Below are 25152 nucleotides of genomic sequence, written 5' to 3'. Positions count from 1 at the left end.
TTGCCAGAACCCAGGAACCCCAAGGTTTCATTTTGGGGATCTAGGGCAGGCTCTTCGATATTTCAGGAAATCTTTTGAAGGAAAGACTCCTATTTCATTTCTGATCACTTCTCCCTTGAGGTAGAAAAGATGCTCCAACCTCTTCAAATTTTTCCAGATACTCAACAATCACTTTCATTCTTCAACAATTTGCCCCTCTGCCAGTGAGAGTACTGAGTAATCAGCACCTCTCTTCAGAGCCAATGCCACGACCCAGTCACATAAACACAGCAGAATGCACACAATACAGGCACCTGACAGAAACCCCAGGGCCCTGCAAGAGCCTGAAATAAATGTGAACAGTGTATGTTTTATTTATTTACTGTGATGGCCAAGTGAGTGAAGCTAGACGTTTGATCCAACATGACTCTAGATGTTTCTGTGAAAATGTCTTTTTAGATAATTTTAAAATTTAAATCAGCAACCTGAGGAAGACAGATTATCTCCACAATGTAAGTGGGCCATATCCAATCAGTTGAAAGTCTTATTAGAAAAAGACTGACTATCCCCACCCTGGAAACTGGAGGGAACTCTGCCTCCAATCAGCCTTGACCCTCTACACCAGCTTGTCTCTGGGCCTCCATCCTGCCTTCTGACTCTGCAGCCTTTAAACTTACCAGCTTTTGCAATAAAGTAAGCCAATTTCTTAAAGTCAGTCTAGAAAGCAGATAAATCCTGCTGATTCTGTTTCTCTCCATGAGAAAGCCCTGGTTCCCTATTTAATGCTTGGTATATTTTGATTCTTTGAGAATGGGTAATGCATATACCAGCCCACAATATTTTTCCCAAATAATAAGCATGCTAGAACAGCGTACCTCATGCCCTGAACATGCCACGTCACAATTGAGCCTGCAATGGGGAAGGGGCTTCATTCAGCCGTTCTGTTTTTGTGTGGTGTGGAGGGTTGAGGGAATAAGTAGCACGTTACCAGGAGCTAACCTTTGAAATCTGTATACTTGTCCTCCCTTCTACTGCCATGGTTGAGGGGGCGCACTGTTTCTGAAATGCATGCTGGTGGGTTTTCGCTTTCATCTTTGCCTTTTCTGTACTCTTCCTCATGCCGGTCTCCACTCTGCACATTCAGCCAGTACTTAGTTAGGGGCTCTGCTCAGACTCCTCCTCTCCTAAAACCTTCGTAGCGCCTCGGCATTCGCCTCCTCTGCACTCATACAGTGACTGTGACACATACATCTGCCTGACAATATAACAACACGTGGCCTAGCTTGTCCTTCTCTCTATGTCCTGATGTTCTCTCTGGGGGTTCTCTTTGTGGTTTCAGAGCACGTTTTTGAGAGCAGGGATGAGGCCTTCTGTGTTTCTTTTTAGCCCTAACTCCTCAGCGCTCAACCCAAGCCCAGCATCTGGTAGATGTATTTTGATTCCTTGGTTCTTTTTTCTCATTTTTATGATTCAAAGTGCTCCCAACATCCATCTTCAAATGTTAAATCAAAGGCAAGGGCACAATACATTTTCTTTTTATATTAAGCTGCCTTTCCCACTCCAGGGAGAGGCATTTGATCATATTACCTTGAATGGTAGGGAGGGCTTCTACATAGGACTGGGGTCCTGTTCTCCCATCAAGATGGGAATCCACAAATTGGCAGTGGTCTTCACCTCTTCCCCAGCTATCTCCAATGCTGTAGAAGGTATCTGCAAAGAGGAATAGAAGAATGGGTCAGCAAGTAGGCGAAGTATGTCACAGCTGGCTTAAGAGTTGAAACAAGCTTTCAAAACCATCTGAACAGGGCGGTGCACGTTCCTTAAATTGTATGTATATGTACATGTACAAACAGGGCACATTCCTTAAATTGCATGTTCCATGTCTGAAAAATAGCACCAACCTTGTTAGGTTGTAAGGATTCAGCAAGATCATCTATACTACTTAGCAAATATTCAGTAGGTGGAAACTGTGAGCAATCTAGAGAATTTCGACTTATAAATGAGACTTTTTATGTCTTAGTTTAAAAAAAGAATGAAGAAAACCATGATGAAGAAAACTGATTATGAAATAATTATGAAAAACAGGCCAGTCTGTAAAAATAGAACCTATTTTCATGTAGAGCTAGGAGGTAGCATGAGTTGCTGTCCGTGGTGCTGAACCACAGCTACACAGTAGGGCAAAGTCAAGTCTCCCCGCCATTAGAAACTGGAGACACTTGTGCAATTTCTTCTAGAAACTCTGACATGGAGGAGGGAAAGGATGTGAGAGAAAGGAAAGAGAAGACTAGAGGAGAGGAGAGAAAGCATATGAGCACAGAAGTACTTTAGGGAGAGGCAGATACATGGAAATCCCCAGAATGGGGAATGACTCTGTTTTGACACTATCTTTAAATGATCCCTGATAGCAAGAAAAATAAAATAAAAACCTGACCAATGACAAAATACACAAGAGTTGGAGGATATCCTAGAAATTTATATGCTAAAAATTAATGTGTAAGTTTTGAAATAAAAACAAGCTGGTGTAGGTGGGGGAGTTGCAGCCAGCTGGGGAGGAAAGGTATTTTGAAGTGTTAGTAGTTCAAGGTCCCGTGTCACTCTTTGTCCTAATCCCCTTCATCGTGATGAAAATGGCATGGCTTGTTCTGACCAGAACAACTGGCACAACCAATGTGTTTCACCCCTTCTTTCTTTGCTGTGAAGCTATGGTGGTGGCAGGGCATGAAGGGGGGACTTTTCTTTAATTTAGTTCTTCTAGTTCATACTCATATCTATGATTACTGAATTAATAGCAAAAAACACACCACAGGCTCTTAGATTGCTAACAGAATCTCGGACTCCTCCCTAAAATGTAGTGGCTTTTTAAAAGTATATATTTTTGAATGTCAGCATACAAATGAGTAATACTGAAGTCAAGCCTACAGAGTCAAGTTGTATCTGAGCCAGAGGGAGTCATGATAGATCCAGGACTCAGACACACTCCAAGGCACCGGCTGTGTTAGTGAGCACCTTATACAATGAAAATGGTGCATCTGCCACAGGCAGTCACCTTCAAGGACTTACCTTTCAGGTTGTCACTGAGGTAGATCTTATACCTCAGAGAGTTACACAGGACGACTCCCACAAACTTTCTGTACCACGTCCGTTTCACGTATTGCCGGCCATGGCAATCTGTGTAGCCCAGGTCATGCTTGAAAGCAAATGGGATCCAGATGGGCTCACCACCTTGACAGCACAAAGTGAAAGCTCTAGGTTACAGTGGCTCATGAGTTTATTCTTGAACAAAGTACCAGAAAACTAGACTTTTTCACTGGGCCTTCCCTTCCCTCCTGGGCTTCTCTGAGCAAGGCTTTCCCACCTCCCGAATGAGTACTCTCTTGGTGTCCCTTCTTTTAAGTATCAAAGTACAATTATGGTGTTACTTTTACTTGGACATATTTATTTAAGGCATTTGTATTTCAGTAAGGGATTCTCAGAGTTAATGACAGGCTTCAGCCTCATGGATGTGGCTTCAGCCATAGTAGCAGATTTGATCCTCTGGGGCATGCTGTTCCATCCCCAAGTTTCTCAGTGTACACTTCTATTCTTCTTCCCACTAATAAGGGCTGTCTTGAACTAAAACAGAAGGGCTTTCTCAGTTTGTTTGGAAAGCAAAGTAAAACTTCATTGTATACTTAATGTATTTTGCTATCTTTTTTTTTTTTTGGTGGTACTGGGGTTCCTGGAAGCCCTTATACCTCCAGGCTACACTCCCAGACCTATTTTATATTTTTATTTGGAAACAGGGTCTCTTAAGTCAGCGCAGCTGGCTTCGAACCTGCGCGATCCTCCTGTCTCAGCCTCCCAAGCGCGGGGATTACAAGCGTGCACCACCACGCCCGGCGTATTTTGCTATCTTTTCAGCAATTTACCATATTGACGGAGATTATGTAAATAAAGTATTTATTTTATAGATATTGGCTACCCCATCATATTTCATAAATACTGCGTGGTATCAGCCTATGAAGACATTCCCAGACCATTCCTTTCCATAGATCAGGATGGATGTTGGATGATGGATACAAATTGTCAGAAAATTGTGAATATGTAGAAATGGGGCAGCATTTCTACTTGTGGATAAGCATGGCAATCTCATGTTCCATGTTCAGTCTGATAACCACAATGTCAAGACCGTCAAGAACAGACACGTACCTGGCGGCCTTACAACAAGCAGAGGGTTGTCTGTAGAATGAAAGAGAAATAATTGACTTCATATCACATTTCAAAATCATACCAATGTTGGAATTTTTACTGCAATGGAAAGAACTAACCAAACTGAATTTATAGGAAATAACTAAGAAAATTGCAGTCCAAGAGAAGTATTCACCCAAGAGAAGTTAGAATTGTGTCTGTACAAACATTTTGATAAATACGGCATCTTTCTTTGTAATAGCCAGAAAAAAAGACATAACTCAAATGTTTATCAACAGGTGTTTGGACTGAATAAACAAATTGTGGCATAGTCATACAATGAAAATTTGATCAGTAATAAAGGAGAATGAGCTATTAATATTTATCTAATGATATAGATACATCTCAAATGCAGAATGTTGATAAACATACCCACATTTTTTCTTCTTTTTTTTTTTGGTACTAGGGATTGAATCCAGAGGCATTCTACCCCTGAGCTACACCCTAGCCCTATTTATTTTGAAATAGGGTCTCACTACATTGCTGAAGCTGGCTGTGAACATGCAGCCCTCCTGTCCCAGGCTCCCAAGTACTAGGAGTACAGGAGTGTGCCCCCAGTCCCATCTCTTGCTCTTTCTTAATTACTAAAGAGAAGCATGTTTATTTCATGAAACAGGTAAAATGAATTGAGGTTCTTTGCCTACATTTCCAGTAGAAAATATATTGTTCACATATTTTGATTCAGTACATTTCATTTATTTAGTGGTACAGGGGATTGAACTCAAGAGCATTCTATCCTGAGATATACCTCCATTTTATTTTTATTTGGAAACAGGATCTCACTAATTGATAAGAGTCTATTTGCTGAAACTGTCCTCGAACCTGTGATTCTCCTGTCACAGCCACCCATGTACTAGGATTACAACCCTGCACCACCATGCTCCATAGATTTTAAATAATTATGTTTCTAATATCTTCCAACAACAGATCTTCTGGCATCAGTCTAAATGTAGGAAATAATCGAGCCAAACAGCAGCTGGAGCCACATGAGTGCAGAGAGGGCCCAGCCGTGGTTGTTCTGAACTCTCGCTCAACTTCCTTCATAGAAAAGTCAGTAAACTGAGAACTGTCACAGTGGGCCATCTTTGTGTGTACAACCTCTCTCAGATCATAGGCCACAGGAACCTTCCTTAATGGGTCCAAGAGCTCTGCCCACCAGCATCCCAAAACGCAAGCACATGCTCTGAGACATAGTGCTTGTAGGACTGAAAAATATTTAAATTAAACTCAGAAGCAGATACTCTTGGTTCAATCCCAGGATCGCAGCAAACAAACAAACAACAACAAGAACAACAACAACACAACCCAGACATCTCTTTGTCCTAGTAAAGATTTTAGATACTTGACTAATTAGAGAAGTATCTGCCTCTCTCATCTGACATGAATGCTCTTCAGGTAGTTACAGTTTTAAAAAAGTTTTTTAAATCCTGAAATAACTTTGTACATATTGGTTCAAACTTATCTTTCCCACCTGATTTTAAACTAGATTTTTTTGCCTTTCATTAGAATTTGACTTCTGTTTACCCCAAGAAGCCAGTGAAGACTTCTTTTAATTTTATTACCCAAATTTTAACCTAGCAGAAAAGAAAATAAAACGTATTATATAAGGAAAAATCTACTATAACTCTTCAAATTAGAAAAGAAAGATTTCCTTGCTTTAATTTTCTACTCTATTATAGTCCGTATTCTAGACTACTGATTTCATTTTTAAGAAAAGTAAATAAGAACGTGAAGTCACCCATACCTGATTCTGTAACAAACGAGACTGAAGGGCTGATGGGTCCATAGCCATGAGGGTTTTTGGCTTGAACTTTAAAGTAATACCTGCAATTGGAAAAAAGATACTTTTATTTTTTATTTAATTAAATTTATTTATTTATTTGTTTATTTATTTATTTATTTATTTATTTATTTATTTTGGTAGCACTGGGAGTGGAACCCAGAGGCTTTCTACCTCCAGGCTATACTCCCAGACCTATTTTTTAATATTTTATTTGGAAACAGGGTCTCACTAAGTTGCTGAGAGCTTCACTAAGTAGCTGAGGCTGGCTCCAAACCTGTGTGATCCTCCTGTCTCAGCCTCCCAAGCGCAGGGATTACAAGCATGCGCCACCTCGCCCAGAAGAAAGCATCTTTTAAAGAGAAACTTACTGTAGTGATTCAGGTCCCAGCACCTTCTTGGTGGTAGGATTGCAGTCCTAGTTTTTACAAATGTGTATGTCATTGGGACCTTCACATTTTCTCTAAATGTCCTCTCGTCTAATAAGTTGTTGAAATGATGCAATTAACATAGACATGAGGCTAATGAGAACAGAACAGAAGTTTGAGGCAAAAGGTTGCTCAGGCTGCGGCCATTTCCTGGAGCATCTGCTGCAGGGAGGGGCCCCAGGTCATCTCTTCTGAGACCTGCTCTTGTTCCAGCCGAGGACTCTGGCTCCAGCCTGAGCTCCGACAGCCCAAGAGGGAGGAGTTGGAGCAACACAATACCCAGAAGTATGAACCTAACTCTCGTCAGGTAGTAAAGCAGGGCATTTGACCCAACAATGGCGCAGCCTTGACTGGCAGGCAGAGGGAGGACGGGCCAGACATGGGATCTCCTGCAACAATGTCTGGGGTGCATTAGAAGCACTGTGGTTGGCTATGGTGCAAGGACTGGACAGCACTACGAGTAACTGAGCTGTGAGCTTCTGCACGCCAAGGGAAGAAAAGCAAGTCCAAGAAGGGGGAGGTAGAGAAGGCTTGGAGAGAGAGGTTTGCTGTAGGGCTAAACTTTGTTTTGGAACAGAGAATGTGCTGGGAATACACGGTCAGAGTCAGCTAGCTCATCTAGAGGGAGACTGAGCCCCGAGCATCTTACTTTGCCCTCTCAGGAGTGAACAGTAAGAGTGGTGCTTGGAGAAGTGCTGGAGACCAGCACTGTCCTCATGCCCCGCCATCCTCAGGACTGTGACTCCCTCCCTCTGGGATTCCAGCCGTCAGTCTGGCTCTCCTAGGACGCTGTCACTTATAGGTGACGAGGAGTTAAAAATCCCCGTGAGTGGTGGTGCTGTCTGCACTTCAGAGTCTCCTCTGGTTTTGGCCAACGAGAATGTCACACTGAAATGTTCCATAATTCTTTATCCGTTGAAGTCAGGCTCACAGATCATATGGAGTAATTAAAAATGCACTAAAGTTTTAAAAGGTGATGTATTTATATCCAGAGGGCAGGGGGCTGTGCTGCGGTGCCAGCTGTTCCAACAGCAAGCCAGCTGAGCTCAGGGATGCCAAGGGTGAGCGCGGCTCGGACCTCACGGGACACAGACCTTTCCTGTGGGTTTGGCTAAGCAGTGAAGAGAAGGTGCTTGATAAAGTGAGTCTTGAGTCAGTCACATCTCATTTAGGCATGTTCATTTTAAAATTTCAATGCTTTCCCAAAGATATGCACAATTAAGAACACATGTGTTTCTAGATCTCAATTTGCTGGCCGCGGGTGCTTCTCCAGCTATGCGCACGCTTGCTCAGCAGGGGCGGAGAGGTTCCGGCAGAACTGCAGGCAGGTCGAGCAGTGGGCTTGGTACGTAGCACGCTCCTGACCAGTTTTACAGATACTTCTTTTCCTTTAAAGAGGGAAACTACAGAATAAGGAGCAACACTTAGCAGGTACGCGAGACAGCCTACTGAAGACGTCCTCCTGCCTGGGATGGAACCATCCTAATATCCTGTCCTGGGCTCTGCAGAGGAAGCGCCTCTGTGCCGCCGGAGGGATGACTCTCAGGCCAAGACCGAGCCTGGTCAGATCTGCTGGCTCGCTCCCTTTGGTTTTACCACTGAAGCCCAAGTATTCGCCAAGCCCACCTTTCCTGTTGACACAAGAGTCCAGCCCTCCAGAAAGCCCTCGAGAACCACATACTGATTTCCGTATGAACTTCTCCTACCGTGTCAAAGCAAATTTAAACATGCCGAGTGAAAAGCAACATGAAATTTTAAAATAAAAAAGAGCGAAATCCTCATTTTAAAAAACCACATTAAGCTTTTTTTTCCCTACCAACCAAAATAATGTATTTCATACTCTGAATAACAGCCTTTGCCTCGTCCAAGCAACAAAGGCAGCCAAGCCTCGCCTTCTTACACAAGCTTTTGGCAGCCCATTGAGTAGCCTCAGTGGTGACAAATCTTGGTACTATAAGAAGGGGTTTAAAAGATGCAGACTCCGAGGAGCAATGGGGCTGAGTTTAATGAATAGGGACAATGATGGTCACAACCGGATCGTGGACAACCAAAGCTGACTGTTAGGCTCTGCTCCCTATTATTTTGGGGGTGCTGGGGATTGAACCTAGGGGCATCCTGCCACCAAGTTATACCCCCTGCCCTTTTTATTTTGAAACAGGGTCTCCCTAGGTTGTTGAGGGTCTTGTTAAGTTGCTGAGGGTGGCCTCAAACCTGCCATCCTTCTGTCTCAGCCTCCCAGATACTGAGATTACAGATATGTTCCATGATGCCCAACCTGATTCCTCTTTTTAAAAAGTATTTCAATTGTATGGAATAATGGGTTTAATTGTGGCATATTTGTATATGAAAATAACATACTTTTTATCATATCCACCTCATTTTCTTCTCTCTCCCCCCCAATCTCTTTCCTGATTCTCTTACAGTCAATCAGAATGAATTATATCAAGAATATAAAAGATAAGCTGGTGTGGTGGCAGACACTTATAATCCTAGTACTTGGGAGGCTGAGACAAGATGATCATGGGCTTAAGAATAGCCTCAGCAATTTAGAAAGACCTTTAGGAACTTAGCAAGACTGTTTCAAAACAAAAAATAAAAGGGGCTGGGGTGTAGCTTAGAGATAAAACATCCCTGGGTTCAATCCCTAGCATAAGAGGGAAAAGGTATATAAAAATAACCAATGTTGTAAGAATTTAGGGGAAAAAATTCTTCTACACTGTTGGTGGGAACATAAATTAGTAGTTACTATGACAATGAGTAGGGAGAGTCATCAAAAACACTAAAAATATAACTACTATATAATCATGCTACACCATTCCTCAGTATATGCCTAAAGAAATTAAAGTCAGCATCTATTGAAACACCTGCATTCCATGTTTACTGCAGTAGAATTCACAATTGCCAAGTTATGGCTTCAAACTAGGTGGCCACCAATGAATGCATGAGTGGATACAGAAAATGTGGCATATCTACATATAGGAGTATTATTCAGCCATAAAAAGAACAAAATCACATCATTTGCAGGAAAATAGATGGAAATAAAGATTGTAATGTTAAGCAAAATAAGCCAGACTTGGAAGGACAAGTATGACATGTTTTTCCTCTGTGATGGTTTGGATCTGGACTGTCCCCCAAAGGGTCTCATGTTGAGGGCTTGGTCCCCAGTGTGGCAATGTTCAGAAGTGGGTCTCTTGGAGAGTAGATTCTGAGCTCTGACCTCCTCGATGGAATAACCCATTGATGGGTTAATAAGGTAATGGCTACTGGGGGTGGGGATTGCAGAAGGGGAGGCCCAGCAGCAGAAGGAGGTCCCAGGGGGAAGTCCTGGAAGGGTCTATCTTGTCTCCTGCCCCTCCTTCCTCCCCCTTGGCTTCCCGGCGGTCAGGAGCCAAGCAGCTTACTGTCATGCCTTTCCAGCATGGTGTCCGCCTCACCTCAGGCCCCAGCAACAGAGCGGCTAACCACAGATGGAAACCATCAGCTGAAGTAAAGCTCCCCTAAGGAATTTTCATCACGGAGACTAAGAGTTGAGTAACACATCCTGGGAAGCAGAGTCTGGCTCCTCTTTTGAGCAAACTGACTTCTCGCCTCTACACTAACTTGGAGGTGGGTTTCCCAGCCCTGAGGCCTGGGATGGGCCTGGGGGGCATGGCCTCAGCAGGAGGCGCACCTGGACCACCAAATGGCTCGGTGGAGCTGCTCTGCCTTTGAGCCACTGGGGAAAATGAGCATCTTCACACTACATTGGCACTGCCCAGGCTGTTCAGAAGAGTTTTGAGAGAAATTGTGAAGGAGGAGCCATGTCTGCTGCATCCCAGAGCCAATGACAATCGCATCCTGGGCTGGAGGTGGAAAAGCAGCAGCACCCTGTAGTGGGGAGGCTGCGTGTGGGGAGTGCAGAGCCCCCACTGTCCATCAGCCTCCTCCGCCTCTGCCCTGCCCCTCAGCCTCCTAGGACACTCTAGGCTTGGGGACACACAGTTTTCCCTCATCCAATTTTTCCCCAGCGTAACTGCTAGAAGAAATCATAATAAGGGGATAATTTTTAGATCCAGTGTGCCCAGGGAATCTCCCCTGACTGCCTTCTTCTAGGCTGAGAAAAAACAATATTTTCTTGTTATGAATTCTTCTAGCATAGTGTACTTCTCTCTCATGACACTGACAAGTGGAAGTTGTTTATGTTGTTATCTTTAAAAAAAATATTAACCACTGGCAGACTGTAAGCCCCACAAGGACAGGACTGTAAGTTCCATAGAGCTTTGAGCCATGAGGTGGCACCCCATGTCCCAAGCCCTGTGTTTTTAACAGAAAACACACAAGAAGAGCTCCCTGAATGAATCCTGGGATGGATGAATGCCTGTCAAAAGAACAAATAAGGCAGGCATACGGTGCCTGCCTGTAATCCCAGCACTTGGGAGGCTGAGATAGGAGGATCGCAAGTTTAAGGACAGCCTCAGCAAGTAATGAGACCTCTCAGGTATGTAGCGAGACCCTGCTTCAAATCAAAATGTAAAAAACAAAAAGGGCTGGGAGTGTATCTTGGAGGAGGAATGCCCCTGAGTTCAATTCCTAATACTACCAAAAAAAAAAAGAAGGAAAGAAAGAAAGAAAAGAAAAAAGAAAAAGAAAGAATAAACGATTGTGTTACATAAACATCCCCTGACAGTACTCAAAAGTCAAAAGTCGACTTCAGTGCAGCAGCAGAAGCTGTGTGGACAGCCCTGGACTCAGGAGGGGCTGGGAGATGGGGTTCAAGTCCTGCTGCGAGCGGCTCTGTGGCAGCTGGAGGACACTGCGGCTTCCTGCTCGGTGGCTATGCTATAAAAGCACTGTCATTCTGCACGCCATAAAAAGGCATGTTGCCCCATTGCTTCCAATTTCATTGTTTTTGTTTTCTCTAGTTACTCAGTTTTTCATGACTCGCAGGGAAAATAAAGAAAAGCGCGTTTTTGGTTTTGTATTTTACTACTTCTTTTTCATTTGCCAAATCCTGAAATTCATAACAGTTTATGAAAGCTCGGTTCAAGTAAACCCAAACAGCACATTAAACTGTCCCAAGGAGAGCCCTCTGCTAGCCCAGAAGTCTCCTGGTCCAGCGATGCTGCCCCGTCCTCTCCTCTCTACTAAGTATCTGTTTTATGAGAGCATTTTTGCTCCGACCTTCTCCATGTCCCGCTGCCTCTGTGCAAAATGCGGGGTCTCCGGTCCACCCTCCTTTTGCTCTGAGTTCTTTGCTAAGCAAGCCCCTGGCTCAGCGCCACCCCATAGTTGTGGGCCTGTAGGAGCCCATCATTAATGCCAATCAGGAATTCTGAATGTCCACTGGCAGCTTGAAATTGGCTGTGGCGGGAGTATTTACACCACAGAACCTGGAAACTGCACAAACCAGGGATGCTTTCCCAGAGGACCAATTTACTAGCACACACTTGGTGCTTGACCCGTGTTCACCCACCAGAGAAGCTTTCTGCTGATCATTACTAAACTGAAGAGGCATGGATAGCCTGTCCATCTCTTTGCATCCCAGGCTACCAGCTTTACCTATTTCTCACTGAGTGCCAAAAACTTGGCTTTCAGAATGGTGTTCTGACCAGCCAGCCACTGCCTGGTTTGTGTAGCCTTTACTAGTGCATAAAATGCCTCTCGTTGGAATGGTCCGAACTTCTATAACACAGATCATGAATACCAGATAATTAAAATACTTAGCCCTTGCTACTCAACTAACATCACGTATGAAGGCTGTGCTACCTAAGGACACCATATTGGTGAGTACGCTGAATCAACTTCCTTTTAACACACAGAACAACCACTCTTTCCCTAGTGATGAGAAGTGTTTAGGAAAATAGAGAACAAAATATAAACACAGTAACCTAAGAGTTACAAGACGTATGGTCATTCCTCCTTAGAAAGAGCATGACACATCATAAGCATTCAGAGAATTCAAGAAAATCATTAAAAACCATCCTGATGGCCGGGTGTGGTGGCGCACGCTTGTAATCCCCGCGTTTGGGAGGCGGAGACAGGAGGATCACTCAGGTTCGAAGCCAGCCGCGCTGGCGTAAGAGACCCTGTTTCAGAAATATAAAATAGGTCTGGGAGTGTAGCCCGGAGGTAGAAGGGCTTCCAGGAACCCCAGTACCACCAAAAAAAAAAAAAAATCCTGGTTCATCCCCCCCTTTCCCAATCAGAGGACACCTGTGACCAGGTGCACAGGCTTAGTTTTCATTTATGTGTGATTGACACATCGTACCTTGTATTTGGCTTCAGGTTCTCAATGGGCAAGTGAGTTACTGATGATGTCTGCGTGGACCACTTGTTCCTGATGAAGTCTTCATAGGATGCACTGTAGACCAAGTATCCTGGAAACGAGAATAAGGAAGAACCCCAGGAGCATCAATGAACCAATCACACAAGAAGCTTGGCAGGGATGTGGTGGTGCAGACCCACTGCTTTGGGGGAGAAGGTATGCAGCAAGCAAGCGGGCGGTACTGGGGCTGAGGGTGGACATGACCTTGGTACCTTCTGGTGAATCCAGGTAAGGACAGCAAAATTCAGACACTTCCTGATGACTTGCTGGCTCCCTACTTCTCTTCTCCGTATCCCCCTCATTCCCTGGCCTTCCTCAGGTACTCAAAACTAATAACATCTAATCTTAACCTGCACAGAAGAAAAAAGAAAAAGGTAGAGAAAATAAAAAACAGCAACCTTGGTTGGTTATGGTGGCACATGCCTGTAACCCCGGCTTACTCGGGAGGCTAAGGCAGGAGGGTTGCAGGTTTGAGACCAGCCTCAGCAACCTAGTGACACCATCTCAAAACAAAAATTAAAAGGTGATGGGGATCTGGGGATGTGGCTCAGTGGTAGAGCTTTTGCCTTGCATGCGGGAGACCCTGGGTTCAATCTCTAGTGTGGAAAAAAGAAACAACAACATCAAAAAGGTAGTGACCTCCATATGAACACTGGAGACTTTCCTACCTGAGACATTTAATACAGGTTATCTTTCACACAAAATGAAGATTGCTGGCTGTAATTTCTGGGCATGTGTGCGTGGCTGAACGACCTGGGACTCACAATGAGGTGAAAGCTCCTCTCTGATTTCTAGGAGTTGGCTCTCTGCACCTGCCCTTGACCTGCTGGCTGCTAAGTGAAGGCAGGTGGCAGCTCTGCTTTCTACCATCCAATTTACTAATCACAGACCTGCACGCGGGCCCGCAGCCCCAATGCCCACCCAGCCTTCCAGGAGACAAAGCAAAGTCCCTGTCCAAGCTCAGTGCACCCTTTGTGCTAGGTCTTTTATGTGTACACAGAGGAAGAATACATTTTTGAAGCACGTTCTCTGTTTCAGACATGATGCTAATCACACAATTAAGTTTTACTTTGGTTAATTCTCATCACCCTCATGAGGTATTGCTAACCCAATTTTGACACATGAGGAAGCTGAGTCTGAGAAACAGGCTAAATGCCTTGGGTAAGTTCACATCCGTTAACTTGTTTGACAAATATCATGGGGCTGCTACTTGTCATGTATGGTACGAAGGACTGGGGATCCTCAGAACTGGTGACCAAGACCTGAAGGAGCAGGAGGGTGCACAGACCTACACAGAATTATACAGCGACGCTTAGTGGTTAGAAGGAAAGGCCCATGGCGCTTTGAGAGGAAGTATAGAGAGAGCTGACCTGCCGTGAGGGACATGAATTGGGTCACAAAACTCAAGAAGGAGAAAGAGATCGATGGCACCAAATGCATCTAAGAGGTAAACTTTGTGTAGCAGCCTGTGATCACTGATTTGCATGGCATGGCAAACAAATGTTGATCCTGGTACCAGGGCCAGGTGAACTGGGCTCCGAAGTCCTTCCCACATTCCACCCCCATCGCTGATTGCTGTTCTTCAACAAATATTTTGCAACCCTGTGAAGTGTTGCCACTATGGGCTGGAAGTGTTCCCCACAGGTCCGTGTGCCAAAGGGTTGGTCCCAGGCTGGGGCTATTGGGAGGTGGTGGAATCTTTGTGAGGGGATCCTAGGGGTAGGTCTTTAGGTTATTGGGGGTGTGCCTTCAAAGGGACTATGGTCCCTTCTCCTTCTTTCTTTTGTAGTGGGCAGTTTTGTTTTACAACACCCTCTTCACCATTGACACCTGACACTCCAAGCAGAAGCCTAAAGCAATGATCCATCCAATCTTAACAGGAAACAGCAAAACCATGAGTCCAAATAAACCTTTTCTCCTTATAAGTTAATTATCTCAGGTACTATTTTATAGGGGTGAAAAACTGGCCAACGGTTGCTGCTCTTTCCATAGAATTCCCTCCTTCTCTGACAACAGCGAAAACAAGCTTTTCATGCTTACTGTGGTGTTGTATACAACAATGGCCCACCCAGTGGTGGACTGAGGGTCCCATGTGTGCCTCAGAAACTTGGCTGTGATGGGAGTCAACAGAGCTCATCTCCTCCTGCTCTGGCTCTGGTCACAACCATGTGCTTCCCATGTGGGGCACTGCTGTGGCTGCTTATCCTTGTGTTTGGGTTTTGAGGATTCAAGTTTTTGCTAACATCCTTACTAAGCACAGAGTAACTCTCGATTTCTCTGTTGTTCTTGATTAAACCAGTTGCAAAAGGCTGACTAATGAGCTGGTCCTGAAAGACCAGGGTCATCGTGTTGGTGATTTCTCACAGACTCGCTCCTAGTGAAGCAATTTATTAAGAGTGACTTGGGAAAGCAACTGGTGGCGGACATATTTACTCTAGGGGAGTTTCACATTGTGTGGATGCCACGCCACGTTGCTACACAGTGACTTGGCTGCTTGTAAGAGAAAGAATGGCAAGTGAAAGCCAGTTCCACACTCCAATCCCACATCACCGCCAGACCAAGTGTCCTGCAGCGGGTCCTGGTGATGGGTGCCCTGCTTCACTTGGGGCTCTATCTATGCACCCACTTGGCTTCTTTGTTCTGGTGCTTGGTTCAGTTACTGACGAAGGGCCCCACTAGCCTCTCTGTTGGCTTTTGGAGTTTCCTGCCTTTCCTCCAGACTGCAGGGATGCCATGTGCTGAAATGTTCCAGGGTAATCAGCCCGACAGGACTCCACACTGGGAGTGTCCAGATCCCCATAAACGCCTCGTCCGTGTCATCCTGCTGAAGCCACATGAATGTGACTGAGCAGGAGGCACCGCTTCAGTGTGGGTGAAGGAGGACACTGAGGTCTCCTGCGAAGCGTGGCCTCTGATGAAGGTAGTAGGGGGACTTTCTAAATCTAAACCATTACAGGGACATATCAGAAAAAGAAATTTAGAATTACATGAATGCCACTATCATAACAATGACAGATAATGTTGAACTCTGACCTTTCATAACAAGCCCATCAGCCCGAGATGCATACACGCACAGCCACACCCCTGTGCCTTCCCTGTACACAGCTCATGGGCCCTGAAGGAATCAATCACAAAGTAAAGAACAACTCAAAGAAAGTAGTTATTTCTTTCTTCAAGGGCTTATGTTAGAAAATTCTTCCTCAAACATATCCTTGGTGGAGACATAGGAAATCACAGACATCTCACAAGCCAAGGCCCAGTAGCTCAAGATCCTTGGGAATCTTTCCATCACACCCATTCACACATGAAGAGTTGGGAAGCATTGAAGCCAGTTTGGAAGCAGCTGGCAGGCATGGACAGAGGGGAAGAGACAGAGCTGTGATTCACTCAAAGCTTCACCATCCTTGCTAGAGGATCTTATCCCTGGGCTCCCTGCCATTTGCAGGATTATAGAATATCAGAGATATTCTACATAAAAAACCGAGGACCAGGGAGGTAAAGTAGCTAGCTAAAGATCATGTAAACCAATACAAGACTAGGATTCAGGACTTCTTAATTGCTTCTGGTGATCCTTATGCCACGGCATGAGGCTCCATTGGGGCCTCTACTCCATCCCATTGAATGAAGACATCTTCATTCTCCATCCAACCCATCCATCTATGATCTGTCCCTTTCTGTCTGCATCTCCCACCTACAGATGGAAGGGAACTCTGAGCATCTGCCCAAGACACACCTGTCACCACATCTCCTGGCGTGGCCTTGTCCCAGTCCACAATGACAAATGAGTGGCAGCCTTCCATGGCAACCACGGTGATGTTGCGGGGTGCTTGCTGAGGAGGCTGGCCATTCTTCCTCAGGTCATTTGGAATTATTTCATCCAGGCTCTCCACTTGGAAGTGATCCAGAGCATCAGTCAGTGAGCACGGGGCGGACGGATCTTTGCTTAGGTACGTCACATAGGGAGCTGGAAAAAAAAAAAAAAACAAAGATGCTAGGCTGACTGATGAAGGCATCATCTGGAGGCACAAACAGGGCATCTGCTCTGTGCAACCAGACCCACCACGCAGTATCTCCCTGCCATACAGAGACTCCCAGGCCCTCAGTCCTGAAGCCAAGCTCAAAAGCACGTCCCTCACACTCCTTACTGAGCCCATGTGTTTATAGTTTTCAGTCTGGTGGTTGCAAAAGATTCTATTGCCCTATGGACATTGAGCACTCTGTTCTTAAAGTGATTTTGAAAGCTCCCCAAACTGTAATTCAATGTAACATAAGCCCGAGGCTTCCCGCCATCTTTGTGCCCACACATTTGGAAAAGTGTGCGTCAGGCCCACCCTACAGTTAACCAGCATTCTCTCATCACAGTTCATTCCCTCCACTATCTTGGGGACAGAAAAGAAAATATCCACTGATCAAGATGACAGCCTCCAGCCTCAGCGTACTCTGGTAGAGCTTCACAAAGTCCGCGGCCACCTGGAATATCTGTTGTATTGGTCCACAGCCCTCTACATCAGCACTGCTCAGTCTGTGGTGATTCACACTCATTGACAATGTGGAAGCTCTTTCAACCCAGGCCATCTCAGCAAATAAAAGGGGCCCAGGAGTAGACCAGGACATGGGGTGGTCCTCCAGTTACAGCTGAGCCTCCTGCTGTGGACAGCACACATGCAAGTAAGGGCCAAACAGGAGGCTCTCTGGCTCCAGCCCACAGCTCTTTTTAGTACGTTCCACTCTTTGAGAAGTTAGAAACCAGATGTAATGGTGCACACCTATAATCCCAGTACTTGGGAGGCTGAACAGGAGAATCACAGTTTTTAGGCCAGTCTCAGCAACCTAGCAAGGCCCTGAGCAAGTTAGTGAGACCCCTGTTTTGAACTAAAAGTAAAATACTTTGGGGATATAGCACAGAGGTAGAATGCCCCTGGTTTCAATCCCCAGTATGTATGAAGAGTAGGAGAAAGAGGAGGAGAAGAAGGAGAAGGAGGAGGAGGAGGAGGAAGAGGAGGAGAAAGAAGAAGAAGAAGAGGAGGAGGAGGAGGAAGAGAAAGAGGAGGAGGAAGAGGAGGAGGAGGAGTTGTTAAAAACATCAAGGCCCTGCGTGGTGGCGCATGCTTGTAATCCCCGCACTTGAGAGGTGGAGACAGGAGGATGGCTCAGGTTCGAAGCCTTCTGGTGAGAGGTTCCCATTTCCAGTGGCTACCTGTAATTGAATGCAATTTGTGGTGCCTCTATTTTCCCATAAATCAGTATTAAAATTAAGCCTCTAAGTCTTGTCTGTGGATATCAACAGGATGTTTTGGGGAGGGGGCTATTATACTTCATAGATTTGCAGACATAAGAAATCAGCTAGACAAGAGTAAACTGTTAGTAAGTCTTTAGGCAGGCTCATGGAAGAGCTGAGAACAGCACTGAAAGCATTTCCCTTACTGCCATGGAACTGGAAGGGAGAGAAGCTGGCACATTTGGTGAGCACAGGGGGCTGCTGGGAGCCCTGGTAAGCGCTGCCAATGGCCTCAGGAATTCCTCCTCAAATTAATATTCTTGCTCTTCAAGTATGTGTGGTTTAGATACTCAATCACCACATTGTGGCTGGCAAGACTTGTTCTCTGCTCATGGGAGGAAATTTGTTTTGGAAACAGAAAAGTGTGATATTAATATAAGCTGTTGCTTGTCTCCACTTAGTAACATGTTAATCCAACTGTCTCATTAGGGGAGTTCATTAAGGGCATGGGAAAAGAAGACTTGGGGTAGAGAGTGAGGCTGTTTAGCTACATAGAATCTTCTATTCAAACTGTTTTAATTTCTGAGAAAAAAATGAATGCCTAGATTTCAAATTCTTGATGCTACATAAAATGATAGGCAGTAACTGAAGGAAACCTGCTTTGGTTCTGTGACACTATGAAAATTGTGGCTCCATTCAGTTAAGCTGTAAACCTTTTAAGAAGACTTTAACAACATACAAAATATGCCTAGTGATAAATTTTGTCTTAGAACTGGCTACCATAAAAATACATATGTCCCTTTCCCCGGTCTCGATTAATTTTTGTGGGGGCGGGTCAAGATTGAACTCAGGATCAGTCTACCCTCGAGCTACACCTCCAGCATTTTTTATTTTTTTATTTCAAAATAGGGTCTCACTATGTTGCTGAAAGCCTTGCTAAATTGTAAAGCTGGCCTTAAATTTGCAATCCTCCCGTTTCACTCTCCCAAGTACGGGGGTTACAGGTATGCCCTACCATGCCCAGCTGGTCTTGGTGATTTTTAAGTATTCTTCTCTACACAAAACAACCTGTATAAACCTTCCTCTGCTGGACACCAATGGTTCTACCGTAGCTTCCCCTCCTTTGACTTCTGTAGAAAGCAAATTAATATTCATCTATGCAATACTGACTCACTAAGTGACCCCAAATGGAAACTTCACTCTGGGAAAACTTCTCAAAATGCTTGCCTCAGGCAGGCCAAGAGATTAGTTCTGTTCCTCTTCAAAGGGCAAAAGTTAAAAACCATGTTTCTCTGATTAAAATAGAAAGTTGTATGTACCAACAAATCGTTTCTTTCCAGCCAGGTCAAATTCTTGCTCAGGGTAGGAGCTGATGAAGCCGTCCTCTGGGATGACCCTGGGGGTGGCGGCTATGATCGTGGGCTCAGTGGTGACCGCGGGCCTCGTGGTCGCAAACTCATAATCTGAAAGGATATGAAGGTGTCACAATTGGGCACTGTCAGAAAGGGAGCACCATTCCCAGTCAAAAGATACATCCTTTGTTTAAAATATACTTTTATTGCCGGGCGGGCATGGTGGCGCACGCTTGTAATCCCCGCGCTTGGGAGGCGGAGACAGGAGGATCGCGCAGGTTCGAAGCCAGCCGCGCTGGCGTAAGAGACCCTGTTTCAAAAATATAAAATAGGTCTGGGAGCGTAGCCCGGAGGTAGAAGGGCTTCCAGGAACCCCAGTACCACACACACACACACACACACACACACACACACACACACAAAATATATATATATATATATATATATATATATATATATATATATATACTTTTATTGGTACACTGTAAATATACATCACAATAAGTATAGAATACAGGAACATACCTGCACACAGCACTTGGTGTGTGTCCCTCCAGATCCCAACACATCACTGAGGTTGGTATTGATAATTTTGTTTATGTACATAGCACTATTTGAACTGTTGCCTTTATCATTTCTCCTCCCTCCCCCTTCAATCCCCCTCCATCCTCCACTAAAGTCTCTCCTCCTTTATCTGCAGTCCCTTTTGTTATTTACTTTCTCTCTAGCTTCCACATATGAAAGAAAATATACACCTGTTTGCTTTCTAAGACTGGTATATACATGCAATGGGATTTTATTCAGCTATAAAAAAGAACAGAAGATATTTAAGAGTCAACTGTAGACTTCATGTGCACGCGCGTGCGCGCGCACACACACACACACACACACACACACACCCTGAATAATTGCTACAACTAGACATAAACGGTTTCTATCATTGGTTTCCCCATTTTGATTCCCTTAGAAGAGAAGCTGCAGATAAAAAGAGAAGAATAAACATGTATGTCTACAAACATGAGATTCTAGGATCACAGCTGGAGAGTCCCTTAGAATAATTCATCTGGTTCATATCACTGCTCCAAGGCTGTTGTCTGCCTGCATAACTACCTGTTTTAGAGTCATAAAAGGCCTCATCAGGAAATAAACTTGAATTTTTAAAAAATCTATTGTCTAATCTGGGCCTGGTGGCACACACTTGTAATCTCAGCATTCGGGAGGCGGAGACCAGAGGGTCACAGCTCGCAGACAGTCTCAGCTACTTAGCAATGCCTTCGCAACTCAGTGAGATCCTGTTTCAAAAATAAAAAGGCTAAATACTAGGGCTGCGAGTATAGCTCGAAGGTACAATCCCCTGGGTTTCATCCCGGGTACCAAAAAAAAAAAAAATCTATTGTCTACACGTGGGTTTTGTTTTTTTTCTGGGGAGGAGGAACCATTTTGTTAGGAGAACTAGTCATTCAACATTTGGAAAAGAAAAAGCCCATTTCCAGACCCAAGTCACCATGTTTCAACTCTTGAAAGATAAGAATGACACTTCCTATTTTCAAGGAGGCTGAGAAGTCTTCCTTTGTTTTCTACCATTGATTGTTTTTCTTCTAAGTCAGTTTTTTCTTTCTTTTTGAGAGCTATCGTGGGATTAAGCCATTGCATCAAACCTTACTAGGAATAAATGGAGCATCAGAAATGGCCTATGCACACTGCTGCAATTTAAAGCCCTCGGGCCTGTGGGTGAGAGCGGGAGGTGAGCCACCCTGAAAACACCCCGGCCAGGCAGCGTCAGAGCCCAGCAGCAGTGGAACCAGAGGCAGAAGTGACTTACTGAACACACAGGACAACCCAGGCCCCGAGAGTCGTCGGGCACTAGTTGCCATTTGCGGAGAGACTGTCCAGGCATGTCGTGTTCTTAATTTTACCTTGACTTGAAAGGAGTCTATGGTAAGAAGTCAACGCCAGTGCAGCAGCAGCAGCACTTTTTTTTTTTTTTTTTTTTTTTTGGTAGTACTGGGGTTCCTGGAAACCCTTCTACCTCCCGGCTATACTCCCAGACCTATTTTTTTAATATGCTTTTTATTTGGAAACAGGGTCTCTTAAGCCAGCGAGGCTGGCTTCGAACCTGTGTGATCCTCCTGTCTCCGCCTCCCAAGCGTGGGGATTACAAGTGTGTGCCACCATGTCCGGCTTTTTTTTTTTTTTTTTTTTTGTACTGAGATGGAATCCAGGGACATTATTCTGCCTCTGAGCTACACCCCCAGCCCTATTTTTAATTCTTTTTATTTTTAAAGAGGGTCTCACTGAGTTGCAAAGGGCCTCACTTAGTAGAAGCTGAGGCTGTCCGCGAACCTGGATCCTCCTGTCTCAGCCTCCCGAATGCTGGGATTACAAACGTGCACCACCACGCTCAGCTCAGCAGCACATTTTTATATGATATGGAGAGGAGAGAAAAGGAATGGGAAAGGCCAGAGGAGGAGGCCCAGATGCTGGTTAAACCACGTGGTTTTACTACAGAGAGGTAAGCTTGGGTAAGAGTTTCTTTAGCAGAAAGAGGATTGAAGGGAAGAGACAGGGAGTTCCAGGGACTTATCTGGAAGCTGCCCTTGCATATCAACTATGCTGTTTTTCTTTAAATCAAATATGCATCTGGGGGCCACCTGGAAGGGGGGGGTCCTGCAACTACCCACCCTGGGCTGGCCCTGAAGGAATCTGCAATCAAGATCAGCACTTAGTAATTAAATAAGATCCTGGGATGGAGAAAGTGCCTGTGCCTGTGCTTATGGGATGGGCCTACCTTCATCGTACACGACGTAGGCCTCTTCCGTGGGTATCTCTGTGTCAGTCTCCAGCCCTGAGAACTCATCTAGGAGGAAGACGAAGGACAGGTCACCAGTGCTTTCTTGGACACGGGCTCCAGGGCTCAGCAATTCATCCGTCCTGAGCACATCATGGAAACAAACCCCCAACACCTGTGTGCCCTCAGCTTTTTCATCAGCAAGATTGTCAGACACCCAACAGAACCCAGACTTGTCTCCTTTGGGCTCAGAAAAGGGCGAGCCCAATGCCTTTCTGATCAGGAGCAAATGCCTCTCTGCTTCCCCAGAGCCCTACCCCTCATCCCAGCTGCCCCAGGAACGCTGCATGGCTAGACGCTTGCCACCACGCCACAGGTCCACACACAGGGGTTCAGAAAGCGGGAGAGAGTGAGGCTGGTGCTCGGGATGGTGACAAAGTCCCTGGACTTCTGTTCAACAGCCTTCCTTCTCTGAACCCTGAAATCTTGCCTCTGCAATAATCTGGAAGCAGGCCTCTTTCCTCTCTCTCTTATACTCTAACTTGGTTAACTGTACCAATCTAGTTCCCTGTGTTTCTCTGTTCTCCTATGTACCCAGCCTCTCTAGCCAACTCTGGAGATAAATATGCACTAATTAACTTGCATATAAACTATGGAAATGATATGCCAATGATTACAAATCTCTCAGGCAGTTTGGGCTTTAATAACCACTAGTCTGTTATGACTATACAATTATACTTTTAAAGCAATTTGTAGAATTTCAGATGAGTTTTTAAAATGTGTTTCAGGAAAACAAATTGTAAAAACTATTATTAAAATTCCCATCATAGCCGGGCGTGGTGGTGCAAGCTTGTAACCCCAGCATGCGGGAGGCTGAGACAGGAGGATCGTAGTCTGCGGACAGCCTCAGCTACCTAGTGAGGCCCTTTGCAACTCAGTGGGACCCTGTTTCAAAATAAGGAATAAAAAATAGGGCTGGGAGTGTGGCTCGGAGGTAGAATTCCGCTGGGTTCCATCCCCAGTACCACACACACACACACACACACACACACAAAACATGCCATCATGACTAAACTGATATTGTAAGAATGAGGTCAAGAAATATAAATGATTTAAACAACAACAAAAAAGGTGTTCTGTCTCTGTTATCTGGAAGCAGAAGTCTTGAAGATGTGATAGAAAAAATAACATTATTTCTCCACTTGGAAAATATAGATGCAGATATAGAAAGAAGGCCATCTCTCTGTAGCTGATAAAACCTGGAGGCAAAAGATGTTCTCACTCAAGAAGCTTAAAGGTAAGCTGGGCGTGGTGGCGCACACTTGTAATCCCAGCATTTGGGAGGCTGAGACTGGAGGATCGTGGTTCGCGGACAGCCTCCGCTACTTAGTGAGGCCCTCTGCAACTCAATAAGACCCGGTTTCAAAATAAAGAATAAAAAAAATAGGACAGGGGGTGTATCTCGGAGTTGAATTCCCCTGGGTTCCATCCCCAGACCCCCCCCCCAAAAAAAAAGAAGCAGCTTAAAGGAATCCCTCCCCTCCCTTTTATATGATACCCACAATTATTATACAGTATTCTCTAAACAAAATGAAATGCATTCTTAAGAGGGGACAACAGGAGGAAGGAGCTGGGTCACAGACGCCTTTCGCACATATCATTTGAGTCAATCCTCAGAACACCCGCTTGAGGGAGGTCAGGTAAGGACCTCCCGGTCTGAGATGATTTATCGCGTGCCTGGAGTCACAGCTGGTGAGCCACAGACTTTGAATTTCCAGCTCTTCAGCTCAAAAGGCTATGTACTTTGGATATCATAAAACTGCCTTTGCTCTTTAGAAGTCGAACTAACCAATTCAATTATTTGGAAAACTTAAGGTACTCTGTTAAAATCATCCCACAGTGTAATGAAGGGGGAAATAAAGTAGAAAGTATGGAAACTCCCTTCACCACAAAAGTCACAGGCACCAGGTTCCTGTGTTATTTTATTGTTAGGAAATCATTGAGCATTATCCAGAAAAATTCAAGTGTAATGATCCTACCAGTCTTTTTTGGAGCCTAGTTTGTTTTGTTTTGATTTCTACAAGAGGCTGAACCTAGGAACATTCTACCTCTGAGCTACACCTCCAGCCATATTTTAATTTTTGTTTTGAAACAAGGTCTTGCGAGGTTGCCAAGGGTCTTGCTAAATTGCTGAGTCTATCTTTTAATCAGCAATCCTTCTGTCTCAGCCTCCCAAGTACAGGATTACAGGAGTGTGCTACCACACCCAGCTTGGAGCCTTGTTTGAATAACAGCATGAATGTTATGGTGTTAGAACAAATTACTACAATGGAGGATGGCCACACCTCAAGTTCTCTGGCCAGCCCCTCTGCGGGTCACAGGGTGAAGCCCCACAGCTTGGAGGCCTGGCCAACCCCAGCATCTGCACATACTGCCCAAGTGCTGGGATTATCCTGCAGTGTTCTAACTGACTGTTCAGAGACAAGTTGCCCCTGGCCCCATCGAAACACCCTCCAGGGTAATCCCAGTACTCAAGAGTCTGAGTCAGGAGGATCACAGGTTGAGTCCAGTTTCAACAACTTAGATACTCAGTGACTTGGGGAGACTGTTTCAAAAATTAAGAAAAAAAAAAAAGGCTGGAAGAGGATATGGTTTAGAGGTAGAATGCCCCTGGGTTCCATCCCCAGTTAAATAAATAAATAAATAAATAAATAAATAAATTAGACAAGTTGTAGATTATCCAGAATTCTGTGGCTAGGGTGGCCATTCCATAAATAACTATTAAACACAACTTTTCCTTAGATCATTCCAATGTTAATATGCCCAGATCCAAGACAAATGGCTTCTGGGCAGGATCACATTGTTTCCCTCTAGTGTGGGGTTCTCTTGCCATCGGTTTCTGGTCTACCATTTCCTCAGCCTTGTCAATTTAACTTTGAGAAACATAGTATTGCTTCTCCTGCTTATTCCTTCCATTTCTTTTCTTTATAGTTATCCAGGTTAAAAAAAAAAGAAAAAAGTTGTGCGGTTTTTGCATCCCAGGGTGAACAAGCAAGGGGCCTGTGTACTGTTCCCT

General features: G+C 44.8%; 1 protein-coding gene across 1 annotated transcript in view; it reads right to left on the bottom strand.

The window, feature by feature from the left end:
• FNDC1 (fibronectin type III domain containing 1) overlaps window positions 1-25152 on the bottom strand; it is a gene marked incomplete at both ends in the record, with an annotated part of 90516 nt that overhangs the window by 496 nt on the left and 64868 nt on the right. Inside the window, 8 exons of the mRNA XM_080700800.1 lie at window positions 1567-1689; window positions 3040-3201; window positions 4168-4197; window positions 5951-6030; window positions 12662-12770; window positions 16452-16682; window positions 19256-19399; window positions 22077-22145. Of these exons, the coding sequence (XP_080556926.1) occupies window positions 1567-1689; window positions 3040-3201; window positions 4168-4197; window positions 5951-6030; window positions 12662-12770; window positions 16452-16682; window positions 19256-19399; window positions 22077-22145 (948 nt within the window). The remainder of the gene's footprint in view (window positions 1-1566; window positions 1690-3039; window positions 3202-4167; window positions 4198-5950; window positions 6031-12661; window positions 12771-16451; window positions 16683-19255; window positions 19400-22076; window positions 22146-25152) is intronic.

This window comes from Muscardinus avellanarius (assembly GCF_963383645.1).
Source record: "Muscardinus avellanarius genome assembly, chromosome: 8".
Classification (NCBI taxonomy): Eukaryota; Metazoa; Chordata; class Mammalia; order Rodentia; family Gliridae; genus Muscardinus; species Muscardinus avellanarius.
Note: the sequence above shows the minus strand (reverse complement) of the source record. Positions and strands in the feature narration are given on the sequence as shown.